At 32.5% G+C, this 25,707-nt stretch overlaps 1 protein-coding gene across 5 annotated transcripts; it reads left to right on the top strand.

The window, feature by feature from the left end:
- The first annotated feature begins 7,477 nt into the window (after window positions 1-7,477).
- Window positions 7,478-18,434, top strand: BOU (Mitochondrial substrate carrier family protein). 5 transcript variants are annotated; one of them, XM_088216197.1, is made up of 5 exons: window positions 7,478-7,716; window positions 8,076-8,344; window positions 8,448-8,510; window positions 12,125-12,516; window positions 17,660-18,434. In XM_088216197.1, the coding sequence occupies exons 4-5, from the start codon at window positions 12,125-12,127 to the stop codon at window positions 18,159-18,161; spliced, it is 894 nt and encodes a 297-aa protein (XP_088072323.1). In that variant the 5' UTR covers window positions 7,478-7,716; window positions 8,076-8,344; window positions 8,448-8,510; the 3' UTR covers window positions 18,162-18,434. The 5 variants fall into 5 exon arrangements, with proteins under 5 accessions (XP_088072323.1, XP_021895570.1, XP_021895569.1 ...); XM_022039878.2 differs by lacking the exon at window positions 8,076-8,344; XM_022039877.2 differs by lacking the exon at window positions 8,076-8,344 and having other exon boundaries at window positions 7,478-7,767.
- Window positions 18,435-25,707: the final 7,273 nt, after the last annotated feature.

The raw sequence follows: 25,707 nt of genomic DNA, 5'->3' as shown, positions 1-25,707 counted from the left end.
TAACTAAAAAATATTAAAAATCAAAATATAAAAACTAAAAATTTCGAAAATAAATTTAATAATTTATCTTATTTTTAAAAAATTTATATTAATTTTAATTTATATCAGCATTAATTATTTAAAAATATAAAATTATTTTTTTGAAAAAAAAGGTAAAAATAATTAATTAATGAAATTTAAAATTAAACAAATTTATTGGTTTCTTTAATAATAACAAATATTTAGAAACTTATATACATATAGATTTGTGTGTTAAATAAAAGTATATAAATAAAATATATATATCATAATTTTATTTCAAAGTTACATTTTTCAATATTTATGTATAATCTTTGAGTTTGGTCTTTTGGGGAGAAAGAAGAAAGAATAAAATTATCATGCTTTGGCTTGAATATGTAAATTTAGTATTTAGGCACTTTGTTCAAACTAGGATGTGAGGATTTGTTAACCTAAATTAAACATATATATGACGTCAAGTGAATGCTTAAATCCTTCCCATTCGATACTGTTTTGAGTTTAAATTTTTTTGAATAAAAGCTAATGCATTATTTTAGTGTCTAACTCCATCATAAATGGTTTAATATGGCTGCTTCTATTTTTTTTGAACTATAAACTTTTATTTTAAAGAATTATGATCTTGTATAACCTGTATTGTGAGACACCATACCTTGTGATGGTTGTCAATACTAGAAAAGAGAAGAAAAAAAAAAAGTTGTGTAACAGTTTTGAGTAAAAAGAAGATTAAGGTTCCTTTTTTGTTTTTTGTTTTTGTGTAAATGGGTTGAATTTACTTTGATAAAAGGAGATTGGTTTATTGTTAGATTTTTTTTATCAACTTTTTTTTTTAAATTTTTATCTAAAATAAAGATTGAATCAAATTAGACAAAAAAATATATAAAATGACTAGACTACAAATAAGTCTAAATTAAACTAAAATTTGAACACTTTTAATTAATATTATTTAGTATAATGATTTTTTCTATTCTATCTTAATTTAATTTCTATTATCTCCATGATGTTTCACCTCTTTTTTTGTATATTTTGTACTGAGAATTGTATTATCCCTATTATTGTGATGAAAGACTATAATTAGCTCTTATTATTTATGATAATGTTATGATTATTAAAAAAGACTTACGTGGCAGTTATGCCCACTTCTTTAAATTAATTATTAAAATGCATGGCTAAATCAGTGCCATATCAATTAGGCATAAATGATGCCAAAGAGATCCAATGAGGAGGGTTTATTTGACTTGTTCTTAATGTATACGAAATTATAAGAAAAAAGCCATTTATGAAGAAATTTAAATATTTTTTAATTAATAGAAAGAGAATTTTGGTATCTTAGCCTATTACTGATCATTTTATAACCAATGTTATTTGTCTTTTTAAGTCTTATAACTAATGTTTTATATAATCTCATTACATATCTTGTGATAGTTCGAAAATATCTCTAAATTAATTTCTTATATTTGATATATCTAATTTAAGTCTTTTATATATTTAAAAATATATAATAAAGTTAATGGCATAGTTTATAGTCAAATGGAAAGAAAAACTGAGAGATATGTAGAAAAATTTATAATGAGTTGTTATTTAGGCATTATGGGCTTAGGTGGGCCTAAGAAATTTTAATGGGTTCTATTTCAGGTCAAAAATTAGAGTCAAACAAAAAAAATAATAGATAAGTATGAAAAAAATAGAATAAACATGAAGAGACATGAGAAAAGTTGATAACCTTTTAAATGAAGTGACATAATGAAAAATTGTAACTTTTAAATCAAATAGCGTAATGAAAAGTGAAAACTTTTAGATGATGAAATGTGATAATTTTTAAATAAAGTGGCATGACGGAATAGTGACAACCTTTCTCTCGTGACTCTCCTATCTTATAAATAGGGGATGAGAGAATGGAGGAAGAGATATTGTGGATGAAAGGAAAATAATGAGAAATATAGAGGTGAGGAAAGACGAAGCACAAAGTGTGTGATTTTGTGAGAGTATTGTGAGGTTTTTAGATTAAAAACCTTAGAAAAACTCTTTTAAACTTGTGAGAGTAAAAAAAAATAATAATAAGAGGAAGAATGCTCACGGTCGAAGGAGTTTATGAACCGTTAGAAATGTAAGTCTTTTTTGAAGTTTTGAAGTTCAATTTCTCTTTGATTTTCGGAATTAGTTTTTAAATATTGTATTAGATATTTTTGAATAAAAAAAGTGACTAAAATTATCTTAAAACTTTACCGAATTTTTGAGAAGATAAGATCATAAATAAATGTAGAACTCTATCAGAATTAAGATTACATGCTCCACAAGAAAATTGAAATGTTTGAAATACAACTACTAAGGACCTAAAGTAAGTGGATATTATGGATTCATTAACCTACGTAATTTTGAATTATTTTACATATTTTCAGTATAAAAATGCGCAAGTAGATTTTGTGATATTATGACTTACATATTTTTATTAAATATTTAATTTATAATTTCGTATTTGTTTAATAAATATTTATTAAAATTTTACTTCAATAAAAGGATTATTATTTTTTTATTTTTGAAATGTGATTTTAATATGTGTGTATAATTTATTATGGAAATGAGTTGTTCTGAAAGAACTTGCATTATATTAAGCTTCAATATGGCCATACATACCGTTCCGTGTTCAGGTATATAAACAAAGTAATAAATGTGTATCCATACGTAACCGTTTTGTATTTGGGTGTATGAAAAAATAATGTGATTTACGTGCCTTGATCGTTCTTTATTAGGGAGGTAATAGTATTTCAAGGTACTCATGTATGTCGATCTGTGTTCGAGTACACGAAAAACTAGTGATAAGTATGTATGCTTACGCATAATGTATAGTAACTGATTGATCCTCTATAATAATGATGAAGTATATGATAAAGTAACTGTGAATCCGTTTTCTGAATTGTGCATTCGTTTTCTAATTCATATGTCCATTTGTTTGAAAATAGTATATGATATGTGTTTTTCTTGTGTGTAAAAAAAAACTAAATATTGCATGTATTATATTGTAATTTTATAATATTACTTATTATAATTTTTATCTCACCCCCTCTATCACCCTTTAGATATTTAAGACACCGCTGCAAAATGAACAGTGGAGAAAATTTTTTGAAATTAGACATCGAGATTAAAGTTATTATTTTGTACATTTGTTTTGTAATGTAAGAAAAAAAATTTAAACTCTCATACATATATTTATATTTTATGTTTAAAAGATATAATACTTTTATAATTCGATTATGATTAATAAAGTTAAATTATTTTACTTATATCATGTAACACCCAAATAAAAAAATAAAAATTTTATTTATTTTTATTTATTTATTTATTTGATTTTTTATTTAACTTAATTTAATTTAATTCAATGAAAATATAAATAATAAAAATGATAAAATTGGGTAAAAATATTATTTGGACTTAATTGAAATTGATTTTGGGAAAAAGAGGTGAAAATTTGGATTCTATGAGTGTTTTTGAAAAGAAAATCGAAAACCGGAGGTCAAAACGCAATTTAGAAAAGTTGTGCCACGTCAGCACCACGTCAACAGCCACGTCAGCGACCCGGTCAGCAGCCCCAGCCAACCAGAACATGCCGCGTGGCAAGGCAACGCTGACCAGGGAACGGGCCACGTGGGCGATCCGCGTGCGCGCGATTAGACGGCCCAGATCCGTTCCCGCGCACACGGACGGCCCAGATCAAACGTGCGCACGAACGACCCAGATTCAATCGGGCACGGACGGTCCAGATTGCATCGCGATGAACGGCCCAGATTTAATCCCAATTAAATCGCGATCAGACAGTCCAGATTCAATCTTGATGGACGGTCAAGATTAAAAGGCAAAGGGTATAAATACCCCCACCCACACCTGACCAAAGAAACCCTAGCCGCTAGTGCTCACCGGGGAAGAAGAACCAAACGCCGGAGGAGCCGGCCGCCGCCACCCGCCGCCGCACCGGGGAAGTTTCAAACCGCCGATCGAGGTAATTTTTCTCCCCCTTGCTCGTTTTTCGACGCTGAGTCCACCTATGGTCAAACCGGAGCCAAACCACCGGCCAAACGGTCGAAAAACCCAACCGAAACCCAGCGGCGCCGCTGCATCCCTCCTCGATTTTTGCCTCCGATGAGGCCCTTCCCGGCCTCCGATTAATGCAAATTTTATACCACTGTGATCACCGTTCTTCTCTCTACAGGTTGATCGGAGTCAAACATCAAAACGCGACTCACGCCGGAGGAGCCACAGCACCCGAGAGCATCACCGCCGGTAAGTTTCGGTTTTTCGTGATTTTTCGGCCCACCGAGGGCCCTAGGGTTGTTCTATCGCGGGGACTGATGCAAGCATGGCCGAATTCGGCCGAAAATGGCCAACCCGAGGCGAATCGCTGCCGCTTGCGGCGACGCCGTCGCCGGAGCACGGCGGAGCCGCCGTGCCAGAATTGCGATATTAGCTGAAAGGGGCCCTAGGTCTAATTTTGGATTTTTTGGGACACGTGCAGGTAGCAGTAGTGCGTTTCAGTTCCTCGGAAAAAATTCAGGAAAAATTAGGGACAGCCTGTAGGCGCACTGTAGAGCCATATTTAGACCCCGAAACAAGTAAGGACCCCTCACCCTATTTTCTATCACGATATTAAAGTTCAATAAATGATAAAACGGTATTTCATGAATCAATAGATGTGTGAAATTGTTTAAGGTCGCTAATGGAGCCCGAGTCTGGTGTATTTATCGGTCAGTTGTTGTTTGTTCTATTTTACAGTTTTAAATGCAGTATGATGTCTGATATTTTCATTTCATAGTTTTGTGTGCATATATCACTGTTTTATTGACTATGGATTGAATGATTGAGAACCCGATGTTGTGTGTTGTCTTGTTTGGCATAAACTACTAGTTTGCATGTTTGTGTGTGATTTGATGATAGTGACTGAGGAAAAAGGGAATAAAATGTTACGTGAATTGATAAATGGATAATGTGGACAGCCTGACTAGATATCCTGGGAGATGGTGGACGGACCGGGTCCGTAGGGAACCCTACCGAGAACGTGGTCTCTCATACCGGACGGGGTATGGGGACGGCCCGTTTCTCCCTCATACCGGACGGGGTATTGAGGTTCATGATTTTGGTGCCCATACCGGACGAGGTATGGGGACGGCTCTAGAATCAGATTATAAATGTTAAGGGTTCACGGGTAACGAGACCCCTATGGATCCCCATGGATACTAGTAGGCTGGTAAATGAGGAAAATGTATTGTCTAATGATTGAGATGCAAAGGCGTAGTAAGTATTCTGTTATACAGTTCATATGATTTCATGATGATGATAATGTTATTATTTTCATAAGTTGTTTTCATGAATCTCACCGAGATAAGTGGACAGTAAAGGTTTTTATGTTAATAAATGAGTTTATCATAAGTTATGCTCCATTGGTCTTTTTGTGTTTTCTACCCACCTTTACTTCCGTGACGGTGAGATAGTGTGATGTCTTTACTGGGCTGGTGTAGCTCATTCCTTATTTAACCATTTCAGATCAGGAAGACATTGTTCCCGAGCCCGTTCCGCAGGAAGACGGCGAAGGGGACACCTAAAGACTCCGTAGTTATATTTATAGTTCTTATTTTCGAGTATCTCTTTTAGTTAGTTTGTTCTTTTATATTTTGAGTACGTTTTTTATTTTAGTGTAAGGGATGTTAATCAAAATTTTTATTACGCTTCTGCATTTGACATTTTTAATACACATATTTCATTCTAAATTTTCGGGGCCGTTACATATCAAGTTAATGTAATTTAAATAAGTATACTTTGATCATTATCCTATGAGACAAAGTATTGTCCGTAACATATCTATTTATCTTTAGTTTAATAATTGAATTATCGCAGTTGCTTTTGTTCTACAAAATTTAACATTATTCCTACATCAAATTTTGTCATCCCAAATTATGTTACAATGATTTAAAAACTCAAAATAACTCTTTTTAATGTTCTAAAATTAATTAATTATAATTTAATTTCTAAGATTCACAAACAATAGTTCTTATCACATAAGAACTACTAAGTAACTTAGTATAATAATTTAAATAGTTTGATAAATCTCATATAATTGAGATGCCTTAAATCCTGTTTAGAATATTTAGAAATAATAATTTGATTTATGTACTATTTTAAAATATTCAAATTAGTTATTATATTTTTATTTAGTTTCTGTACTTTTAAAATTTATTAAAAGGAGTTTGAGTTTTTTTTTTTTGTAACTATAATATTTATCACTAAAGAATCATAAGCTAAATAAAATTTTAAATGAAATAATAGTCGATCTTTCAATTAACCCTAGCAAGTAACCCTAATGAAATTAAGTTTCTTACAATGAAATTAGATTTCAATTAAATCCTATTTCATATAAATTTTTTTCTTTTTAACTCATACCAACTATTCAAATAAGTTTTGTGTTTCTAGTGTAATTAAAATATTTAATCCTCATTAGAATAACAAAACCTTTATGAATTTCATACAGTATGAAAAACCTGTTATTATCTACTTAATTTTATTAAACAAAGTACATAATTAGCTATGGTTCAAAAGAGTTTATTGTGATCTTCCAATGTATACAAACAACATTAACCAATGTTTAGTGAGCTTCCGATATTGTACGCCAAATTAAAGTTAGACTCCCAAGAACGAAATAAAACTAATATTTGGTCGTAATTACTATTAGATTTTTATAAAAAAAAATCTGGTGAAATATAGTAGAATAGAATTATCATCATAAAAATTTTGTTTAATTTTATCTTTTATTAGAAGTTATTTATATTGAACATAAAAGGTAGAGACATGTATAACCAAATCTACTTTTTCGGAAAATAAAAGTAAATCTATGCATATTTTGTATCACATATAACATAAAGAAACATAATGTATCAAATAGATAATATATGATTTCATAACAACCATACAATTTGATTTCTACAATATTTAAATTATGCTATATCTCATATGCACCATATAATAAATCAAGTAACTTATAGAATTTATATTTAAATATCCTAACTTGTATTTCATAACTAATCCATGATATTAATCATATCTTATGCAATTAAATTTTACTTTTTGGACTATTCACATACAATCAAAATTTAAGTTAGAAAAAATATGAATCACACAAATTGTTTATACAGAAAAATCCTACCTGACTAAGATAATTAATTAATTATAGAGTTAATTGTATGACTATTATTAATATACTAAATTAAGGCTTAAATGTTGGAGAAAACAAGATCATTAATCATGCAATCAATACAATAAATACACTATTCTAACAATAAAATTAATTGAGATAATACAATCAATAAAATAAAGCTAATTTTGTTCATGAACCTAACCAGACCTAAATGGCTAAATGTGGTAACACCAGCCACCTCCACCAACCAACTTTATGTAGCACGGGGATTTATATAGATAAAATTGCAGAGGTGGAAGGTGAGCCGTGCAAGCCAATCACACAGTAGCACCTCTCATTAAGAAAATGCCACTCGCTGTTTCATCTCTCACTAACTTAACCTTATACGAATAAGCCCAGCCACCAAACGTCTACCAGCACTTCATCTCTTTTCCTCTTTCATCAGAACTACCATTTTCAACTGCCGGCCATCCTTGAGACCCACACCACGCGACCTTCGCCGCAGCCAATCCCAGCGTCTGGACGTAAGTCGCTATTCGCTACTTCTGCAACTCTCTCGCCTCTCATTGTCGCAGGTTCACATGCATGATTTTCTGGTTTTGTATTTTAATTGAGTTCTTGATTAATGCCTCTTTGATTTTGCTTGCTCCATTGATACTCGCTTGTCGATTTGCTTTTGCTGTTTTTTTTAGTTGACTTCGTCGGATTTAGTTGATGTCTTGTCTGCTCCGGTTTTTTGAAATCTAGTGATGTTTATTTGTGGCTGATTTTCTCCGTGATCGATCTGTTTGATTTCCTTTTTACTGATGGTCTGAGGACGAGGAAGGATTGGCTTGCTGGTATCGTTTGTTTGTTTGTTGAACTTTGTGTTGTATTTTGACAGCTGTTGGAAGCAAGAGATATTTGCTGGTTCTGTTGTTGAAATGGAGGTATCTCTGATTTCCTTCAGGGCCTTGGTCTAGCTGATTGGACTGAGGTTTATGGGAATTTCTATGATATATCCGTGACTGTTCTAGGCAGGAATTGGGATGCTATGGGACGTGATCAGTTGTCTCTTCTGTGTCCTTTGATTGGTTATGCTTTGGTTCCTTCACATTGTTCTCTTGTTAATCGTTCGTCAGCTGGATGTCTTTTGTTCGCTTCTCTTTCTCCGTAATACTCAATTTTCTATATATTTATATATATATAAAAGAAAAAAATGTATCGGCTGCTTATTTTGGCTCTCAGAAATTTTGATTCATAATGCTGGTTCCAGGAAATTACTGATTATGATTCGGAATAGAGCTATGTTTCCAAATCCCAAGTGAAGTTTTATGAGGTATTCATTTGTAAATGAATTCTTATGCTTCAAATTAATTATGAACTGGAATTCAATGCGGTTTCAGCACTGCATTTCTGACCTAGTGAACTTTAGTAAGTGAATTTCAAAGGAATGAGAATGAGTTGTATGGAATGGGATATCAGATTTTGTATGTTAGTACCGAGCAGTTGGTTTAAATGTGGCTCTTTATATTTCTTGGAATTGAGCCTTTCTAAGATTCCATGCTACTTCATCAGAGATCTTATATTCTTATTTACAAATGGTAATTGGCTTTTTAGAGGTCTTATATTCTTGTTTACCGATGGTAATTGTTTTTCTTTTTTTTTTAATTGAGCTAGATTTATTATGTTGAAGTTGTTAGGGTAGATTTAGTGGGCTGACAATAAACTCTGAGGTCATTGTTTTTAAATTATAAACATGGAGATGTAGTATAATTGTTTACAGATGGTAATTGTGTCTTATATTCTTGTTTATGGATGATTATTTCTTATTCCACTTATTATTTTTTGGGTTATGCAGAAGGAAAGGAACACGAGAGCATTTGAGGACATTGAGACTAACTTTACATATGTTAGAAATAGATGGATATATACTTTTAGATCTATTTTGTTAGATCATGACATCAATGATTGGGAGGATCTTGGAATGGTCATGAACCATTTAATTGACTTGTAACTAGTTGGTGTACTTGGGTGATACGCCCTTGGTATCTTTGTAAATAATATTTCTTCTCTTATTTTTTTTAAAAAAGATGATTATATTTTTTGAATTGGGCTAGATTTATTATGTCGAAGTTGTTCGGGTAGATTTAGTGGGCTGACAATTAAGCTCCGATGAGGTCATTGTTTTTGAAATATATGGAAATTTAATGGGTAGATTTAGTGGTCATTGATTTCTTCTTTTGATGTCTAAAAGGTGGCTGCATTCATGATTTTTGTTGTTTGCTAGAAATTTAGTATTATGGTTTGTCAAGTTGAGTTTTCATTAATGAGAGTGTCTTTCATCAAAAGAATAAATATTTGTAGTTTCTCCTGTTGAACCACCAGATTAAATAGAAAAGAATAAATATCAGCCACAATGACATGTTGAACAATCTGCGAAGTTGTATTTGATTTCATGTTTATGTGGAACTAACACTGTCGGTCAACTTTTTTTATTTTCCTAATTCTTGTTTTCAACTAGATACTGGAGATGGTTAAAATTTGTACACAACATTTGAAGTTTTATTAGGACTGCAGAAATTTTAGGTTGAATTTGCATCCATGAATACATCAACAGAATGAATAGTTGAAAGTTTTGTGTTGAACCACCTTAGAAAGTAGAAAAGAGTTTAACCTATTAGTTCCAGATTTCAAAACATAAATACGAGTAGTGTGTTTAAGATGTCTGGTACATTTTTTTCTGCTGCATTCACAAGAAAACTGTTTACCACTTACTAGTGGTCTATTACTCTAGGACCCACTGACTTTAGAAAACAGACTGGGAATCAGAAATAGTAGAGTCCATTTCTAATTAGGAATCTAGCTAGTTGGATGTTGACTAGACCTTTTGCTTAAAATTGGGCTGGAAATTCAGTATAATCTCTCATTGGGTTTTGGATAGAAATTTAGCTATTTGGATCCAAGGAAATTGGAATGCTAGTTGCCATAGCTTCCTAGAACTATGTATTTGATATTATGAGTAAAGCATCCTACAAATTAATATAATATATAACATCCTCTCTAGATTGAGAGTTCTTTTTGATGAGCCATAGCCATAGGCTGTTGCAGCTGAAAATCAAACGAACAATCCTCATGCTTGCTGCAAGACTTAATTGTTAGTTAACCTGTGACCAGATCCCCGTAGCTGCATCATATTGATATTAATGCAGGAGTTCATGGTAGATCTCTGTGTTTTAGAAGTAGTTCAAAACTTTCCCCAAATTGTACCAAGAAGATCAGCACAGGGTAGAAAAGAGTAAGCATGATGAGTCCTGTTTTAATAATAGACTGTGAGTTCACAATTTAGATTGAGGGCCTATCTAAGGAACTATGAACTGCTAAAGCTGACAAGATCACTGCTAGCCAAAGCCAGCGACAACTGTCAGCCAACATCCATTGCAGCACGTCCAAGGTTGTCTGTTCCATCTCAGCACCAACATCCTACCCATACTCTTAGTTGTCACACTTGAAGCCTTCAGCCATTAGGTGTTTACACTTATGTTTCTGTTGGAGTCTCTCATTTTTTCGGCAGTGAGAGCTCCCTCTATGGTTAGTTTTTTTATGGACTGCAGCTCTGAATAGGGAGACCAATAGTATTCTTCAAATTGGAGACATTGTATAGCTCTTCTCTAAACATTTTTTAATTTTTTTTTCCATAGTTTAGAGAGTAACTATCGCCATTTTCTCGATTTTTTGAGGCTTTGGAATTTGTTGATTAGATTCTCTTTTTCATTTTAGATTGAATGGTGTTGCCTCTTAATTTAGAGATTTTTATCCCTTCTACTTAATGGGTTATAGGGAGGACCAAGAAGCACAAGGTGGAACGGAGGGGCTATTTTTGTTGGTTTGTGAATCATTTGGTAGGAACAGAATGCAAGATTTACCTGTACTATTTTCACACTCTATTACATAGTTTTGAATAGGTTGATTTTCTTTGCTGCCCTTTTTTCAAAGGGACGGCTTTATCTACTTTGCATAGCAATTGCATATTTCTTTTGAATTTCTGGTTTCTTTGTCTTTTGGGGAGGATACGTTGCTCTCTGCTTTTGCACATTCTCTTTGTCCTTGAGGAAAAATGATAAAGGGTAATAACATAGTATAAGTTAGATTGAACATAATTTTTGGTTTAATATTAGCTCTGATCTTCTGGTTCTTCCTTTCTTGTTCTTTCTTCCTAATTTTCTGTTTTCTTCTGTTCCCAGATTTATATTTTCCCTAATCTCTTATTTAAAAAATAAGTATTTTCCCTAATCTCAGTTCACCTGTCATTTTTCTAGTGTTTTTCTCTCCATATTCTTCTCTATTCTGTCATGGATCAAACAAGTTCCATTTATTCTTCTTGAAAGTGTTCCTGTTCCAGTTGTGATTCTTTAATTTAAGGATAAACTTAGATTGTTACCACACTCATGGATGAAGTGAAATAGTAATGTGGACAGCAAAGGACATAATATACACTTTAATGGACTAACATTGGGACTTGTAGTGGTTGATTCATTAGTATAGATATGGCAGATGCTTGCTTAGGTACTTTGCTCCAGCCACTAGTTTCAGGTAGCAACTGCCATTCAGTTTACCTGATGGAAATTGTTTGGTTTTTGCGAGAACCTTTTAATGCTTCTTTTAGCGAACGACCAAAAATATTAAAACATTTTTTCCTATGTTTAGATATGCTGTTAAATGACTATGTTCAGTAGAAAAGTGGAGCTATTCTGTCTCTTTTTTCTTATGTTGGCTTTATAATGCCTTCTCCTGGACATGTTGCTGTTTCAAATTGTCCCAAATTAATGCTAAAATTGTAGCTGTGCTACGTCTCTATCTTTTTATTATTGGCTTTGGAAGCTCTTCTCTTGGACAATTTTTTGTCACCATTTTCAGTAACTGAATTCAGTTTTTCTTTTCATGCTTTTGTAGATGGGTGACATAGCCAAGGACCTTACTGCTGGGACAGTTGGGGGGGCAGCACAATTGATATGTGGGCATCCCTTTGACACCATCAAGGTGAAGCTTCAAAGTCAACCTGCTCGACTTCCTGGCCAGCCTCCCAAGTATGCAGGGGCAATGGATGCAGTCCGGCAAACTTTAGCTGCTGAAGGTCCAAGGGGTTTGTACAAAGGTATGGGGGCACCGCTTGCAACTGTGGCAGCATTCAATGCAGTCCTTTTCACAGTTCGAGGGCAAATGGAAGCATTATTGAGGGCTGAACCTGGTGCATCCTTGACAGTTAACCAGCAAATCATTTGTGGGGCTGGGGCTGGAGTTGCTGTTTCCTTTTTAGCTTGCCCCACCGAATTGATCAAATGCAGGCAAGTATTCTGTTTTCACTCTCTTCCTGTCAGCCTATATCATGTAATTATTTACATGCTGGTCAAGACTCTTCTAGGTGTACAACTTCTAAATTCCTTTGACATTCTGCTTTTTTATGTTGTCAAACTTATTCCTGAGCTGTTGCCACCTTCAGTAGGCCCTTTCCATAGGAAGGAGAGAAATTCAAGGAAAATTTCAACTGTTTTCCTTTCTCTAATATCATTCAATAAATCCTATCCGCATTCTTTATTAAAAGAGTAAATTAGGTTAAAGATTTTAAGGATAAATTACACCGTTTGGAATTAATTGTCTATTTTTTTTCGGTCCTAAATAGGGATGTAATATTCAATAACACAAAGATAATTTTTAACATGATATCATAGTACTAGGCTAAAGAAACTCTAACTTTAGTTACACATCCTAGTCGACATTCATTGCCAAAAATAGAAAAGAAAAAATCCTAAAAGGGTTAGGTTAGCCTTCACAACTGGCCACTGAGACCAGCCACTAGCCACTGGCGCCGGCCACCAGGAGCAGACAATTCAGCCTTCATTACTGGTGCTAGAACCCTTCGGCCGCACCACTAGATGCCGCCGCGATTGGATCATCCCACCACCAGAGCTTCTCTGTTGTGACCAGACTTGACCGTGACCAGACTGCACCGCCAGGACACAAGCTTCTCAACCAAACTGCACCACTAGACGCGGATCGCAAATAGACTCACAACACTTGGATGCGAACGCGAGCCAACAACGAATGTGACCTGACCGCAAATGTAAGCTCCTCTCTGTTACGATTGTACCGCCAGACAATTCGCTACCAGGCGTGACCAGAGTGCAACCCAATGCGACCTCATGTGTCAAACGACACTTGCCCTTCACACCACTCTCTACTCTAGTAATCTGGTTGCCCTTAGCTGTAAGAACACTGGTTCGACTTGCTGGATCTCTGTGCAGAATCTCCTTTGTGCTCCATTAGCTGTGTAGAACCACACAGCACCTGGCAACCTTCATCTCCGACAGTGCACAGAGCTGCCACACAACTAGCCGTGAATGGGCCAGCCGCATATAGTTGAATTTAGGACCACCTTCGGTCTAGCCGCTCTTCAGTTCAGCTGCAACCACTTGTGTCTCTGGTAAAATCCCTTCTAGAATTTTTTTTATTTGACTTTAAAAATATAAAACTCTTGAAGGATGTTGGAGTTAACATCCTAAAATACTGGAATGTATTTCCACATGGAGAATCCAATCAAGATTATTCAGCCAATTCAGATGGCGTATTGCTTTACAGATAAAGATTTTGTTTGACTTGGTCCCAATTAATTCGGACCACCCTTGAGGATAAAGATGAGCTCAGCCATCTTCTAGGTACTAGGCCGAAATCTAGACCCCTATGTTTGATGCTTGGGAGAAAGAAGATTTTATGATCATGACATGATTTTAGGATTCCATAACTCCAGAAATAAGGAAGACCATAATATTCCTGCCTATAGTAGAAGCAGTACAGGATACATTTGGCAATCTAAACTCAAGGCTGTTTTACAAATTTGTAAGTTAACAATCAAGATATGATCTAAATCAAACAAGAAAACAAGTCAATAAATGAATATTCCAACTTAGTAAAAAAACTAGTCGCAAGAACTGGATCGGTACCACAATTTAACCATGGAATGAGTAGATATGCAGTTCGGCTTAAGAAATTTATAGAAAATGACAGCATATCAATTTCTGACAGTACAAAATCGCGAATATGATCAAATACGAGTATAGATTTTGAGAAAAGAGGAAATCTCAGCACCTAATGAGATAATTTCTATTGTGATAGTGGAGAGTAGAAGAGAGGTCATGCTAGAATGTGGCTCCATGATAGTTCAGCTATGATCACATGAAGTTCTTGACCTTGCTAGCAACAAAGGGGGTGAGTCAATCTGAAAACTCAACCCCAAGAACAGATAACATGAGTAATCTTTGACGTCCATTTTGCAAAAAGTCTATACACACCAAAGAAAAGTATTGGAAATTGTATGAAAAGCCAGTACTCCCAGCAAAGAGTGTAGATACAAAAATACCTCACTAAAGATTTCTTAAGAGGTTCATATGACTAACCAACGGAAAGAAGGAACACCTTCTGATCTCACTACTTTTTAAGGTAGAGACTGGTCGCTGTGAAGTCGATTGGAGGACCTTGAGAAGTCAGGTGTAAGTGTGATAAAACATTCGGGTGTACTTTTTTTTTACACAATTTGGATGCCTCAGACGAAGTTTAGGAAAGTTTTTAAATTATAAACTTAGGAGACACAAATCATATGACCAATAAATTTAAGTACTTTCACACATATGTTTCTTATCCAAATAACAAGAAGATTGTTATTGAAGATGATTCCTTAAATGTTATTACAGATAAGGGGAGCATTAAGCTTAGGCGTACTTTTATCTTAGAAGATGCGCTATATGCTCTTAAATTGTGTGCTAATCTTGTGTCAGTCTGTAAATTATCACAAGTTCTAAACTGTAAAGTAATATTTAACTCTTCTCACTATGGCTTCTATGATTAAAATTTTGGAAAGATGACTAGAAGTGTTGATGTCAGGCAAAGACTACTACTTCAATGCACTTGAAGGAGCCTTTTCCATTGTTACCATTGACTCCATACATAAAATTTGGTTCCACTATGAGAGGCTTGGGCTGCTATCTCCATTTCAAGGGTTTATGTTTCCTTTATTATTTAAAAATTCGGAATATAAAAATTTACGTTGCGATAGTTTTGAGTTTGCAAAATATAAACGTATAATATTTCTTATTAGTAATGAAAAAAAGTTTAATTTCATCTTCATTAATTAATAATAATATTTGAGAATCAACCCACATACTTGATATTTTTGGGGTTTGATAGTTTTTGTTATTTATTGACAATTACATTAGAGCCACCTGACTATTTTTACTTAAAGATAAATATGATCTTAATCATATCATACTCAAGTTATGGAATATGATAAAAACCCAATATGACACGACAAAAAAAAAATTTCATATTGGGGGCCCCGAAGATTTTTTCAATCCCACTTTCATCATTTTTCCATAAGAAAGAAATTCTTCACGAATCATTCTACATCTTACATCTTACATCTTACATCTTACATCCACACTCTTTAACCACAACCAAAGTTTTTTTTTTTCTAAAATAATATCCCATAAAAATATTGGAACGAAGCTATTCTGACTACCACCTATATTATTAATCGCATAAACACTAGTGTTCTTACTTCAAAAGTCATATGGAAATAATTCAAAAGATTTGCCAAGCAATAAACATCATAAACCATCTAGTCCTTTGGATATTTAGATGTGTTGCCTTTTTCCGTATTCATTCTCACTGAAGTGGGAAACATAATCCCCAAGCCTTAATGTATGGACTCAAATAATTGTTAAGAACATGGTTTGACAAGTTCACAAGGGTAATTTGGAATTTAAGCATACTCAAGGAGATCACATTTTATTCATCAAACACTCAGAGACAGAGTTACAGGATTCGTAGTATATGTTAATAATATTATCGTAACAGGAAATGATGAGAAAAAATAACTGACACTAAAATAGTAACTTGCAAAAGGATTTGAAATCAAGAAATTAGACAAGTTGAAGTATTTTTTAGGAATTGAAATCTCGTGCTCATAATTTGGGATTTTTATTTCTTAATAGAAATGCATTGATGACCAGTTAAGAGACACTAACAAGTTAGGATGCAAGTTAGCTAGCATATCTATTGATACTAATAAAAAATTAGGAATAGCAGAAGAAGATACACTATAAAGAAGGAAATATGTTAGAGATCAATTGAGAGATTGATCTACTTATTCCACATGAGTAAGTGTCACAGACAATTCATGCACAATCTGAAAGAAGTGCACTTACAAGTAGGGTATAAAATACTACAATACCTAAAAGGGTCATAAGAGAAAAGAATCATATTCAAGAAGAATGGCAAACTGCTTCTTGAAGCTTATATCTGATGCAAATTATGTAGGTCCAATTGTACATGAAAGATCTATTGGATGATACTATACCTTCTTTGAGGGCAACCTAGTCATATAGAAAAGTACTAAATAAAATATAATTATGAGATTAAGTGCAGAATAGAGATTAAGTAATGACACAAGAGTTAATTGAACTATTATGGATAAATTTTTTTTTTGGAAGATCTTAGAATCAAATGGGAAACACTATGCCTATACTATAATAATAAATCGATCATAAGTATTGGTCATAATTCGATGTAACATGACCAAATCAAACACAGGGATTGGTAAATATTTTATCAAAGAAAAACTTAGCAGTGCCCTATTATATGCTCGATACATGCCTACCAATTTTCAACTATTTTATATGTTATATTAAAGATTTAAGCAATCTATTATTTTTTTTAAAAAAAATTTAAGCAATCCAACATTACAAACTCTTATTGGCAAGTTGGGGATGGATGACATCTATTTCCCAACTTGAGGAGTGTTGGAGTAAATTAGATTAAAATGTAAGAGTATATTACACCATTTATAAATAATTATAATTAATTATTTTATTTAAAAAATATAATTATAATTAATTGTTTATTTCTTTTTTCATCTTATAAAATCTATATATATAAAAATATAATATTTAATAAAAAAGCATCAAATCATTCTTAAAACTAAACCAGATGTTTATATTCAAGGAGAGAAACTCAAGAAAATTTCAATAATTTCCTTCTAATATCATTCAATAAATCGTTATTATATTATCTGAATTAAACCAGATTTTGGTTAATGGCAAAAATTGTATAAACATTATAGTAGCTTCTATATGTTTGGAGAAATTCAAATAAAGCCTTCATGGCTGATTAATTCAAGTATATTGCGCACCCTATCTTAAATCAATCATTTGATATGTAGGCTTTTAATCATAATTTTATATTTGTTCATAATTTAACCAAGTCTGTGAAATTCTACTGTGATAGATATCTATTTTTGTCAAGCTATGGATTATTAAATACTTCTATTTTCAAATACTATTTTTATTCAAAATTTTCTCATTTTTATTTTAGTCTTATTCCCATTCCAAATTGAAGATACATGGCCTAAAAAGTAATGTGTTTTGTGGCTAAAAGCAGGTTACAAGCCCAAAGCGCATTAGCAAGCACTGGCTCAGCAGCTGTGGCAGTAAAATATGGGGGGCCCATGGATGTTGCCAGGCATGTTCTCAAATCAGAAGGTGGTGTGGTGGGTCTCTTCAAGGGCTTGGTTCCCACTTTGGCTCGTGAGGTACCCGGAAATGCTATTATGTTTGGTGTGTATGAAGGATTTAAGCAGTTTCTCGCAGGAGGTTCGGACACTTCTCAGTTGGGAAGAGGCTCTTTGATGGTGGCTGGAGGCCTGGCTGGGGGTTCTTTCTGGTTAACAGTCTACCCTACCGATGTTATCAAGAGTGTAATCCAGGTCGATGACTTTAAAAATCCTAAATACTCTGGTTCAATTGATGCCTTCAGAAAGATCCTGGCAGCAGAGGGCATTAAGGGATTATACAAAGGATTTGGTCCTGCAATGGCCCGAAGTGTACCTGCTAATGCAGCTTGCTTCTTGGCATATGAGTTGACAAGATCTAGTTTGGGATAGATGATGGCCAAGGATGCGGTGAAGATTGAGCGAAGCTTTGTGGAGGAAATAGCTTCACAATTTGATCGAAAAGGCTATAAATTCTTAAAGATTTTAATGTAATTTTTCATTTCATTCTTCAAGTTTTTAGCTATTCATAATTAGGGTGCTGGAATGAACTTTCATTTCACCAATCATCTCGATTACATGAACAAATTGCAGAATTATTTCATCTCAATTTGCTTAGCAGATGGCTCTTTCAGTGGAATATATGAATTTCACTAGTGTAGTAAATCAGAACAATGCAAGGATTAAGCCACCATGATTGATAGCCCACCCGTATACATTGGGAAGCTAGGTCATAAGAATGCAAGCTGAAACAGTACACAGCCAATCTAAGGGGTTCTTGATTGTTTATTGCTTTTAATAATTTTTAGTCGTCTGTTTGAATTTAACAAAATTAGTTATGTCCTTTCTTGTTTAAGATAATGAGAGTTTAAACTTTACCAAATGCTGTTTAGAGTCTTAATTTTGTTTTAATTTAACTGTATGATAGGAAAATAAGCAAGATATTTTTAATATTTTGGAGGTATTTATATTTTTGTCTAATTAACTTATTTTTAGCCTTTGTTATTATTTATAGTTTTCCAAACAAATACCTAATTTTTCAAGAAATTTACCCAGTGATTTAAATATTTTTAACAAATCCTAAACACACTCCAATTACATTGGGAATCTAGGTTTGAACCATGTATTCTATTTTGGCAACAGTCATGGATTGAACGTGTGTACTGTTGAGTTCCATTAATTTCAATTTCTACAGTTCCGTAATCTTTAGATTAATCATGTTTAGGTAAATTTGTTTTTCTTAATTACAATAATAAAATTTTAGAATTATCTATAATATACAATTGTAGAATTCTATCTTTTTATATGAAAATATATCATTCATATGATTTAATAAGGTTTTATAAAACTTATAACTAGTTTAATTAAATCACATAAAAGTACATAAACTTTTTAGGATTAAAATATTTCTCTTATAAAGCTTAGTGAAACTTAAGTTAAAAGAATAAGTATTCTTACGTTAGTATTATGATTAGATTTTTAGTTGATACATAGTGAAATTTCAAGTAAGAATCTATTGTTGAGTCAATCTAACATATACTATACATTATTTTAATAAGATTAAACACTTATTTATAAATAATATATTGTAAATATAATGATATCAAGATAGTTATTTGAGTAAATTTTTTTATAAATATGTATTTAGAATTAAATAATCTCTCATTATTGTTATATTTTGTTTAAATAGTTTAACAATATAGTTTACTGCATAAATTTTTTTATAATCTTGAAATTTTACTTCGTATCAGTAGAATATGAAAAAATTATTATTTTTTAATTTAAAATATTGATAAATATAAACGTGCTCACTTTTATTTATATTCGTGAAATATTTCTACTAATTTGTTTAACAAAATTTTTTTATAATTATTTAAAGAGTAACAAATGAAAAAAAGTATGATAGTAACCAAACATTAATGTATTTTATTTAAATTTTTAATAAAATTGTAAAGTATAAGATTATATAATTTAAAATATAAAACAAACTATATTTAAACATTAATAAATATATTAATTAAATAACATATATAAATGATCATTAAACACATACATAATTGATAAAATTATAAATGATTAGATAAAGTATAATTAAATTAAATAATTTCTAAAAGATATAAAAAATAACATGACCATTCTGCCATGGCTGGCCGGAGGGCCACCAAGACCAACAATGGTCCAATGACCATGTTTGATAATTAATATATATAGTTAAAAAATAATTAAATTAACCGTTTGAATATTTTGGGTTAGTTATTTTTGTACTCAAACTAACCATAGGGAAGAGAAGAATATGAATTGAAAGAAAAAGTAATAAGAGATCTAATACGTTTTTGGGTGAAAGGAACATTCCGTAAAAACAAGATTTCATTAGTTGAAATAATTAAACAAATTAAAAATCTGATCTATCATTTTGATACAAAAAAATAATGTAAAAAAAAAACACGTTAAAAAATTTAATAAAATTGTTTAAATAATAAATTACTCTTTTCAGCCTAGCAATTCATGATGACGTCATCTTCTTAGTCTCTAAATTTGTTAATCAAGCACGCCAATTAGTTAACTTGTATAGATATTGAGTTTACATTAGATACTATCAAATAGAGTTGTACTCTAAAAGCTAAAATATTTTTCATAATGTCTATTTTTTCTAAAACTCTATTAAATCTTGTCAAATATTTGAAAACTTAGTATGTTAATAAAAGTCTCCCTTGATGTCTCCTTTTATGTCCTATTACTTTTATGTTCTAATTGTGTCATTTAGCATTCAAATAGAATATCTTTCAAAAAGATCTTTGGTTTGGAGTGCCTTTAAATAGAATATCTTTCAAAAATGTCTTTTTCTCAAATATGTTCTTTTTAGTCTACTCTAAATAGTATAGACTTTATAATAACTTCCGTTTAGATGCTTATTAAAAGTTATTTTTAGGTACAATGAACTCTTTATGTAAACTCAAATTGTTACTTAGGCAACTTTTAAGATATAATATTAGTAGATGATGGAGGAAGGTAAATTGTTTATGTTAAGATCAAAATAGACTTTATTTTCTGCATCCAAATGGTTTCGGGTTTATTCCTAACATTGCCTAATAAAGAGGAATTTTGGATTGATTTTCGATATGAACTTCTTCGTGAATTCTATTATACATCTGGATATATATTTTATAATTATGAAACTTGTCTAGTTCAAAAGTCTAACATTTCAATATCTTCACAAGTGAAAGTACTCAAGCCTTAGAGCTTCTGGATAAAACTTGATATTTTTGCTTCTATGCACTCTGCATGAGAAAAGAGTTGCACTATAACATCAAAATTTCCAATTTTCTCCTCATGTAGCATTACATATCTTTTTCGATATCATCCCATCCTTTATGATACTCTGGGCTCTACGAACCCTCACCACATGATTTTGTTCATTACTTTTTTTTTCCATGAACACATTGTCATCACCTTCTTCTTATCATATCTCCAGCTCACGCCTATTCATTCTCTTGATACCTTACATTCTCCCATCACTAGTCATTTTTCATCCTTAAACATCTATCCTCATACTACATTATCTTCATTCCTTACCTTACCACCCCTTCCTTACTCAAGATTATAGTATAATCCTCTTTGGTTCTCTGCCAAAATTTTTTATTTCTTGTATAATTATTATTGTCTCTCCACCATTTTTTGTGCCTAGAAAAAAAAAAGAATAAATAAAATGATATATATATATATATATATACATACATTGAGTTCTCTTTTTTTTTTGTTAGCTCAAACAAAAAATAAATAATAGTTAAAAAAAAAAATTGACCGGCAAACCATAAAAGGGAGGAGCTTAGATAAATGGAAAAGGGGGACAAAAAGGTAAATGTGGCTAAAATGGGTGAATCAGCAACCAAATTCTAACTAACCAATCAGCTTCGGACAAGTGTTCAAAAGACGCCAGAAGGTAGTGATGGAAGGAAGGACGGCTCTGATGATGCCACATAATAAGGACGGGGCGAATCGCACGGTGCTGATGCAGTAGTTCAAATGTGGACGGTTCAGATTTGCCAAAATAGGGCAACGGCCAGGATCATTTCACCAGCGGCTGTAAGTAGAGCAGGAGCAGAGCTACAGTGCAGAGGAGCTAGAGGAATATGAGTGAACCTGTATTTTACAGAGTTGTTGAGTGGTTTTGGGATGAGAAAAAAAATAAAAAAAAATAAAAAGGAGAGTTAAAAGAGGGTGACAGTGAAATAAATAATCCAACACAAACCTGGGGGTGTTATGATAAATTTTAACCATGGGAGACCATATTATTTTTACTGCTGCTCTGGACAAGCTGGAGAGGTGAATGACTTGGGAAAATAAATATTAAATAAATAACTGGAAACAGGTGCAGGTAGAGAGGAAGAGCTTATTGGGATGGGGAACTCTAGAGAGATATATCAGTTCTGGGAATAAGGAAATCAAGGGGGAAATGGAAAAAAAATTGGCTTGGGTAATAGCTTGAGTGTTGTAAGCAGGTTTGGGGTAAAAAAAAAAAAATGGTGGGTGAAATAAAATGGAAGTTGCTGTGGACTTCTGCATAAACTTGGTGTGGAACACATCAGGTGCTGTTGTGATTTTCTGGGCAGATTACAGGAGGAAAAAAAAAGGGTTACTGTGAAGGGTTCTGGGTGAATATTAGCAAGAAATGGAGAGAATGACAGGCTGTAATAAGTGGGAATATGAGGGGCATGGGGATTAATGGATGCAGAAAGGATTTGAGGAAAATAGAAATTTATTTCTTTTTATTTCAGTACGTTGGTTTTTAGTTCTAAATTATTTTTATTGGGCTCTGTAGCTCATCGTTTTATTGTATTACAGAGGCAGTTAAACAGGAACAAAATCAAGAGCTCCCAGAACCTGACCTGACTCAGAATGCATGCAGACTTAGCAGTTGTTGCTGACGAATGATTTAGCTTGTTTACAAGTTATAGAATTACTATTTGTAAAGCAGAAGTAAAACAGAATTGTATAACACTTGATTTAGATTTCTTTGTTTGTTAAAACAGATTATGAATTTTACATATGTTAGGGGTAGATACCTCATGAAACAGGATGTATATGGAAAGATTGTGAAGCGAATGATATGATGTTTGTCTTCAATGCTCCACTAATATAGGGGATGTTACATTTCTCCTCTCAACCCTTCCAAATACTACCTCTCATCTTGGGCTTTTATCTCAAACATTCACGGGTTGAAGCCATAAGTGAACTACTAGCATTGCCCTCATATTCATTGTTAATATTTACTATCCTTTCATGATCTTTCTAGCTAAAACTAGACTCCCTAATAACTTTATGCATTCTCTATATATACACCTCAAATGTACATCCGTAATAGTTAGTCCCCACTCAAAGTGGTATCATTTACTCATATTCCAAGTACTCTCTCTCTCACTCATAACACTTTACCTAATAAATCATATTCCTCTACCATCTATGGTCGTCCTCACCTCAAAGCTAAACCTAAAATTTTTCAAGCTCTCCATCATATTTTATAGTAACAGAACATGCATGGCTAATTATAGGGTATTTTAATGACACTTTGAAATATAAAAAGTGTAATAATCACAAACGTTCTCCCAATCACCCTACTCTTCAATTTCAGCAAAATGTTGATTGCCTCGAGCTTTTAGGACTTAGCTTTAAGGGGTCCTCACGCATGGTCTAATTTTTAAAGAATGGTTTGGCTATCATTAAAGCAAAGTTGGAGTGAACACTAACAAGCTCTCAGCAACAACTTTTTTTCCTATTACTATGGTCACTCATCTCCCAATAACTTTTTATGATCGAAGCTCACTCGTTATCAACATTAATGCTACCTATTCACCATCTACCTTTTTTAAGTAGTTCAAAATTGAAAGTTCCTAACTTTAAGATAATTCTTGTTATTTTCTTATTTTCAAGTTTCACTAAATATTACTCTAAACTCAATTGTTCATCATTTTTGTACAAATAATGAAAGCTACTTGTAAATGTATGAGATAATGACATCATTACTTTTATGAGATCTATCTCAAACATTGCTAGCTGTACAAACATAACTAAATTCAATTCAATAGTCCCCACCTACCGTATAACAGTATATAAAAGGCTCAGCTTCAAAATCAACTACAAACCCTACTAGCCATTCAGGAAATTTACTAGAAACAATGGTCTAAATAACATTCAATCCAATAGGGGAAATATAATACCAAATACTTTCATCTATGAGCCACATATCATTAAAAAGAAAAATTATATTTCAAACATTAAACTGGACTGAGGAGAGTGGCTCACAGAGCCTGAGGATATGCCATTTAGTTTAAGACTCATATTTATAATATTTTACCCCCATACATCCCTTATTTCCACGTTATATAGACTTTCTCTATTCTCCTTTTATTTATGATACAATCAATTTCTAATTAGAGGCTATTTCTTAGGAGCCAAAAAGTTATGCTAATCTTAAAAGTATAAGAAGTAAGTCCCCGAGCCTTGGTGGAATACCCTTTTTTTTTAAGCCTTTTAATCTATCATTAGGCTTGATATCATTACTTATCTTCAAGTATTTTGCTCATTTAGTTTTTTTTTTTAACAACTTAACAAGACAAACCTATTCGTCATCCCCAAATTTTTATATCCTCATCTACCTACCAACTATAGATTTATCTACTTATGTAAAATCAGTTACAAGATCATCTCATAATTCTTAGTACTTAGGCTGAGACCACTAATGGACCAACTCATCTTGCCTCATCAATATGTTTATAATAATAATATATTTATTCACAATAATCATACCGATGCTTATGAAATTTTTGATTATATGAAAAAAAGGATAGATGAAAATAAATGTTAATGGCCTCTGATAAGGTGAAATGGATTTTTAAAGGTTGTCTTAAACACATTAAATTTTTTATTTCTAAGATCATTGAACTCCTACCATAATGCTTTACCACCTATTCTTATCCAATTCTCATAAATGAAAACCTTATCCAAGGCACATCACCTCAAAAGGATCTAAGATAAATGACCTCCTTTTTCACACCTTTTTATTCTTTTAACTGATGCTCTTTCTAGGCTAATTACTCATGTTGAGATTCAATAACTTTTCACAAGCCTCAAAATCTCTCAATTAGTTCCCTCACTTACTAATCTTTTATATACTTATCTATTTGGAAATGTTATAGAAGCTAATCTCAGAGTATTTTTGGACACCTTGAACCTTTATTATTTCTTGTTTAGCTAAAGTTTAAACTTTTATAAGTCCCCCATGCATTTTACTGCTAATATCTCATACCTTTTTAGTTATAATTGCATTATATCTTATATTTCTTGGTTTGGTGATTCTAGTAGATATTCCTAATTCAAGATCAAATGGTTAAGTTGAGATATACTCACCCTCCTTAGGAATTTTGAAAAACTAGGTTTTCTTAGACTTAAAAAATCTAACCTAGCCCTAATTATTAAACTAAGATAGACAGTTATCTCTTCTCTCTCTAAGCCTTATGTCAATTATTGAAAACTAGTTACCTTGATGCCTCGTCCCTTTTCTATATCCTCAAACCTAACAATTTGCTTTTGTGGGCAAGTATTCTAGCTAGTCTTTAATCACTATACATGAAAGCCTATAAATCGCTAGTTCTAAGGGATTATACCAAAATTTGGATGAACCCTAAACCTATTTCCTCTTCAATTTCACCTAACCCTAGCCATTAGATCTGCAAATCACCCGATTGAGTCAACTTATCTAATGCTTAATCCAAACTTGGCATTCCACCCTAATTCATCAACAATTCCCTATATCTATTACTTCAACTATTATCCATCTTTCTATTTCACAAAACCTTGATGCCCTAGATCTTTAAAAATTGAAATTGACTCCTCATTCCTACTTCACTATACACTACACGTACTCTTTTCTCCCATAATCCTT

The sequence above is a fragment of the Carica papaya genome, chromosome 3 (assembly GCF_054855325.1).
Source record: "Carica papaya isolate Zhongbai chromosome 3, ASM5485532v1, whole genome shotgun sequence".
In the NCBI taxonomy this organism is placed as follows: domain Eukaryota; kingdom Viridiplantae; phylum Streptophyta; class Magnoliopsida; order Brassicales; family Caricaceae; genus Carica; species Carica papaya.
The sequence above is the reverse complement of the archived record's forward strand: the minus strand, read 5'-3'. Positions and strand labels throughout refer to the sequence as shown.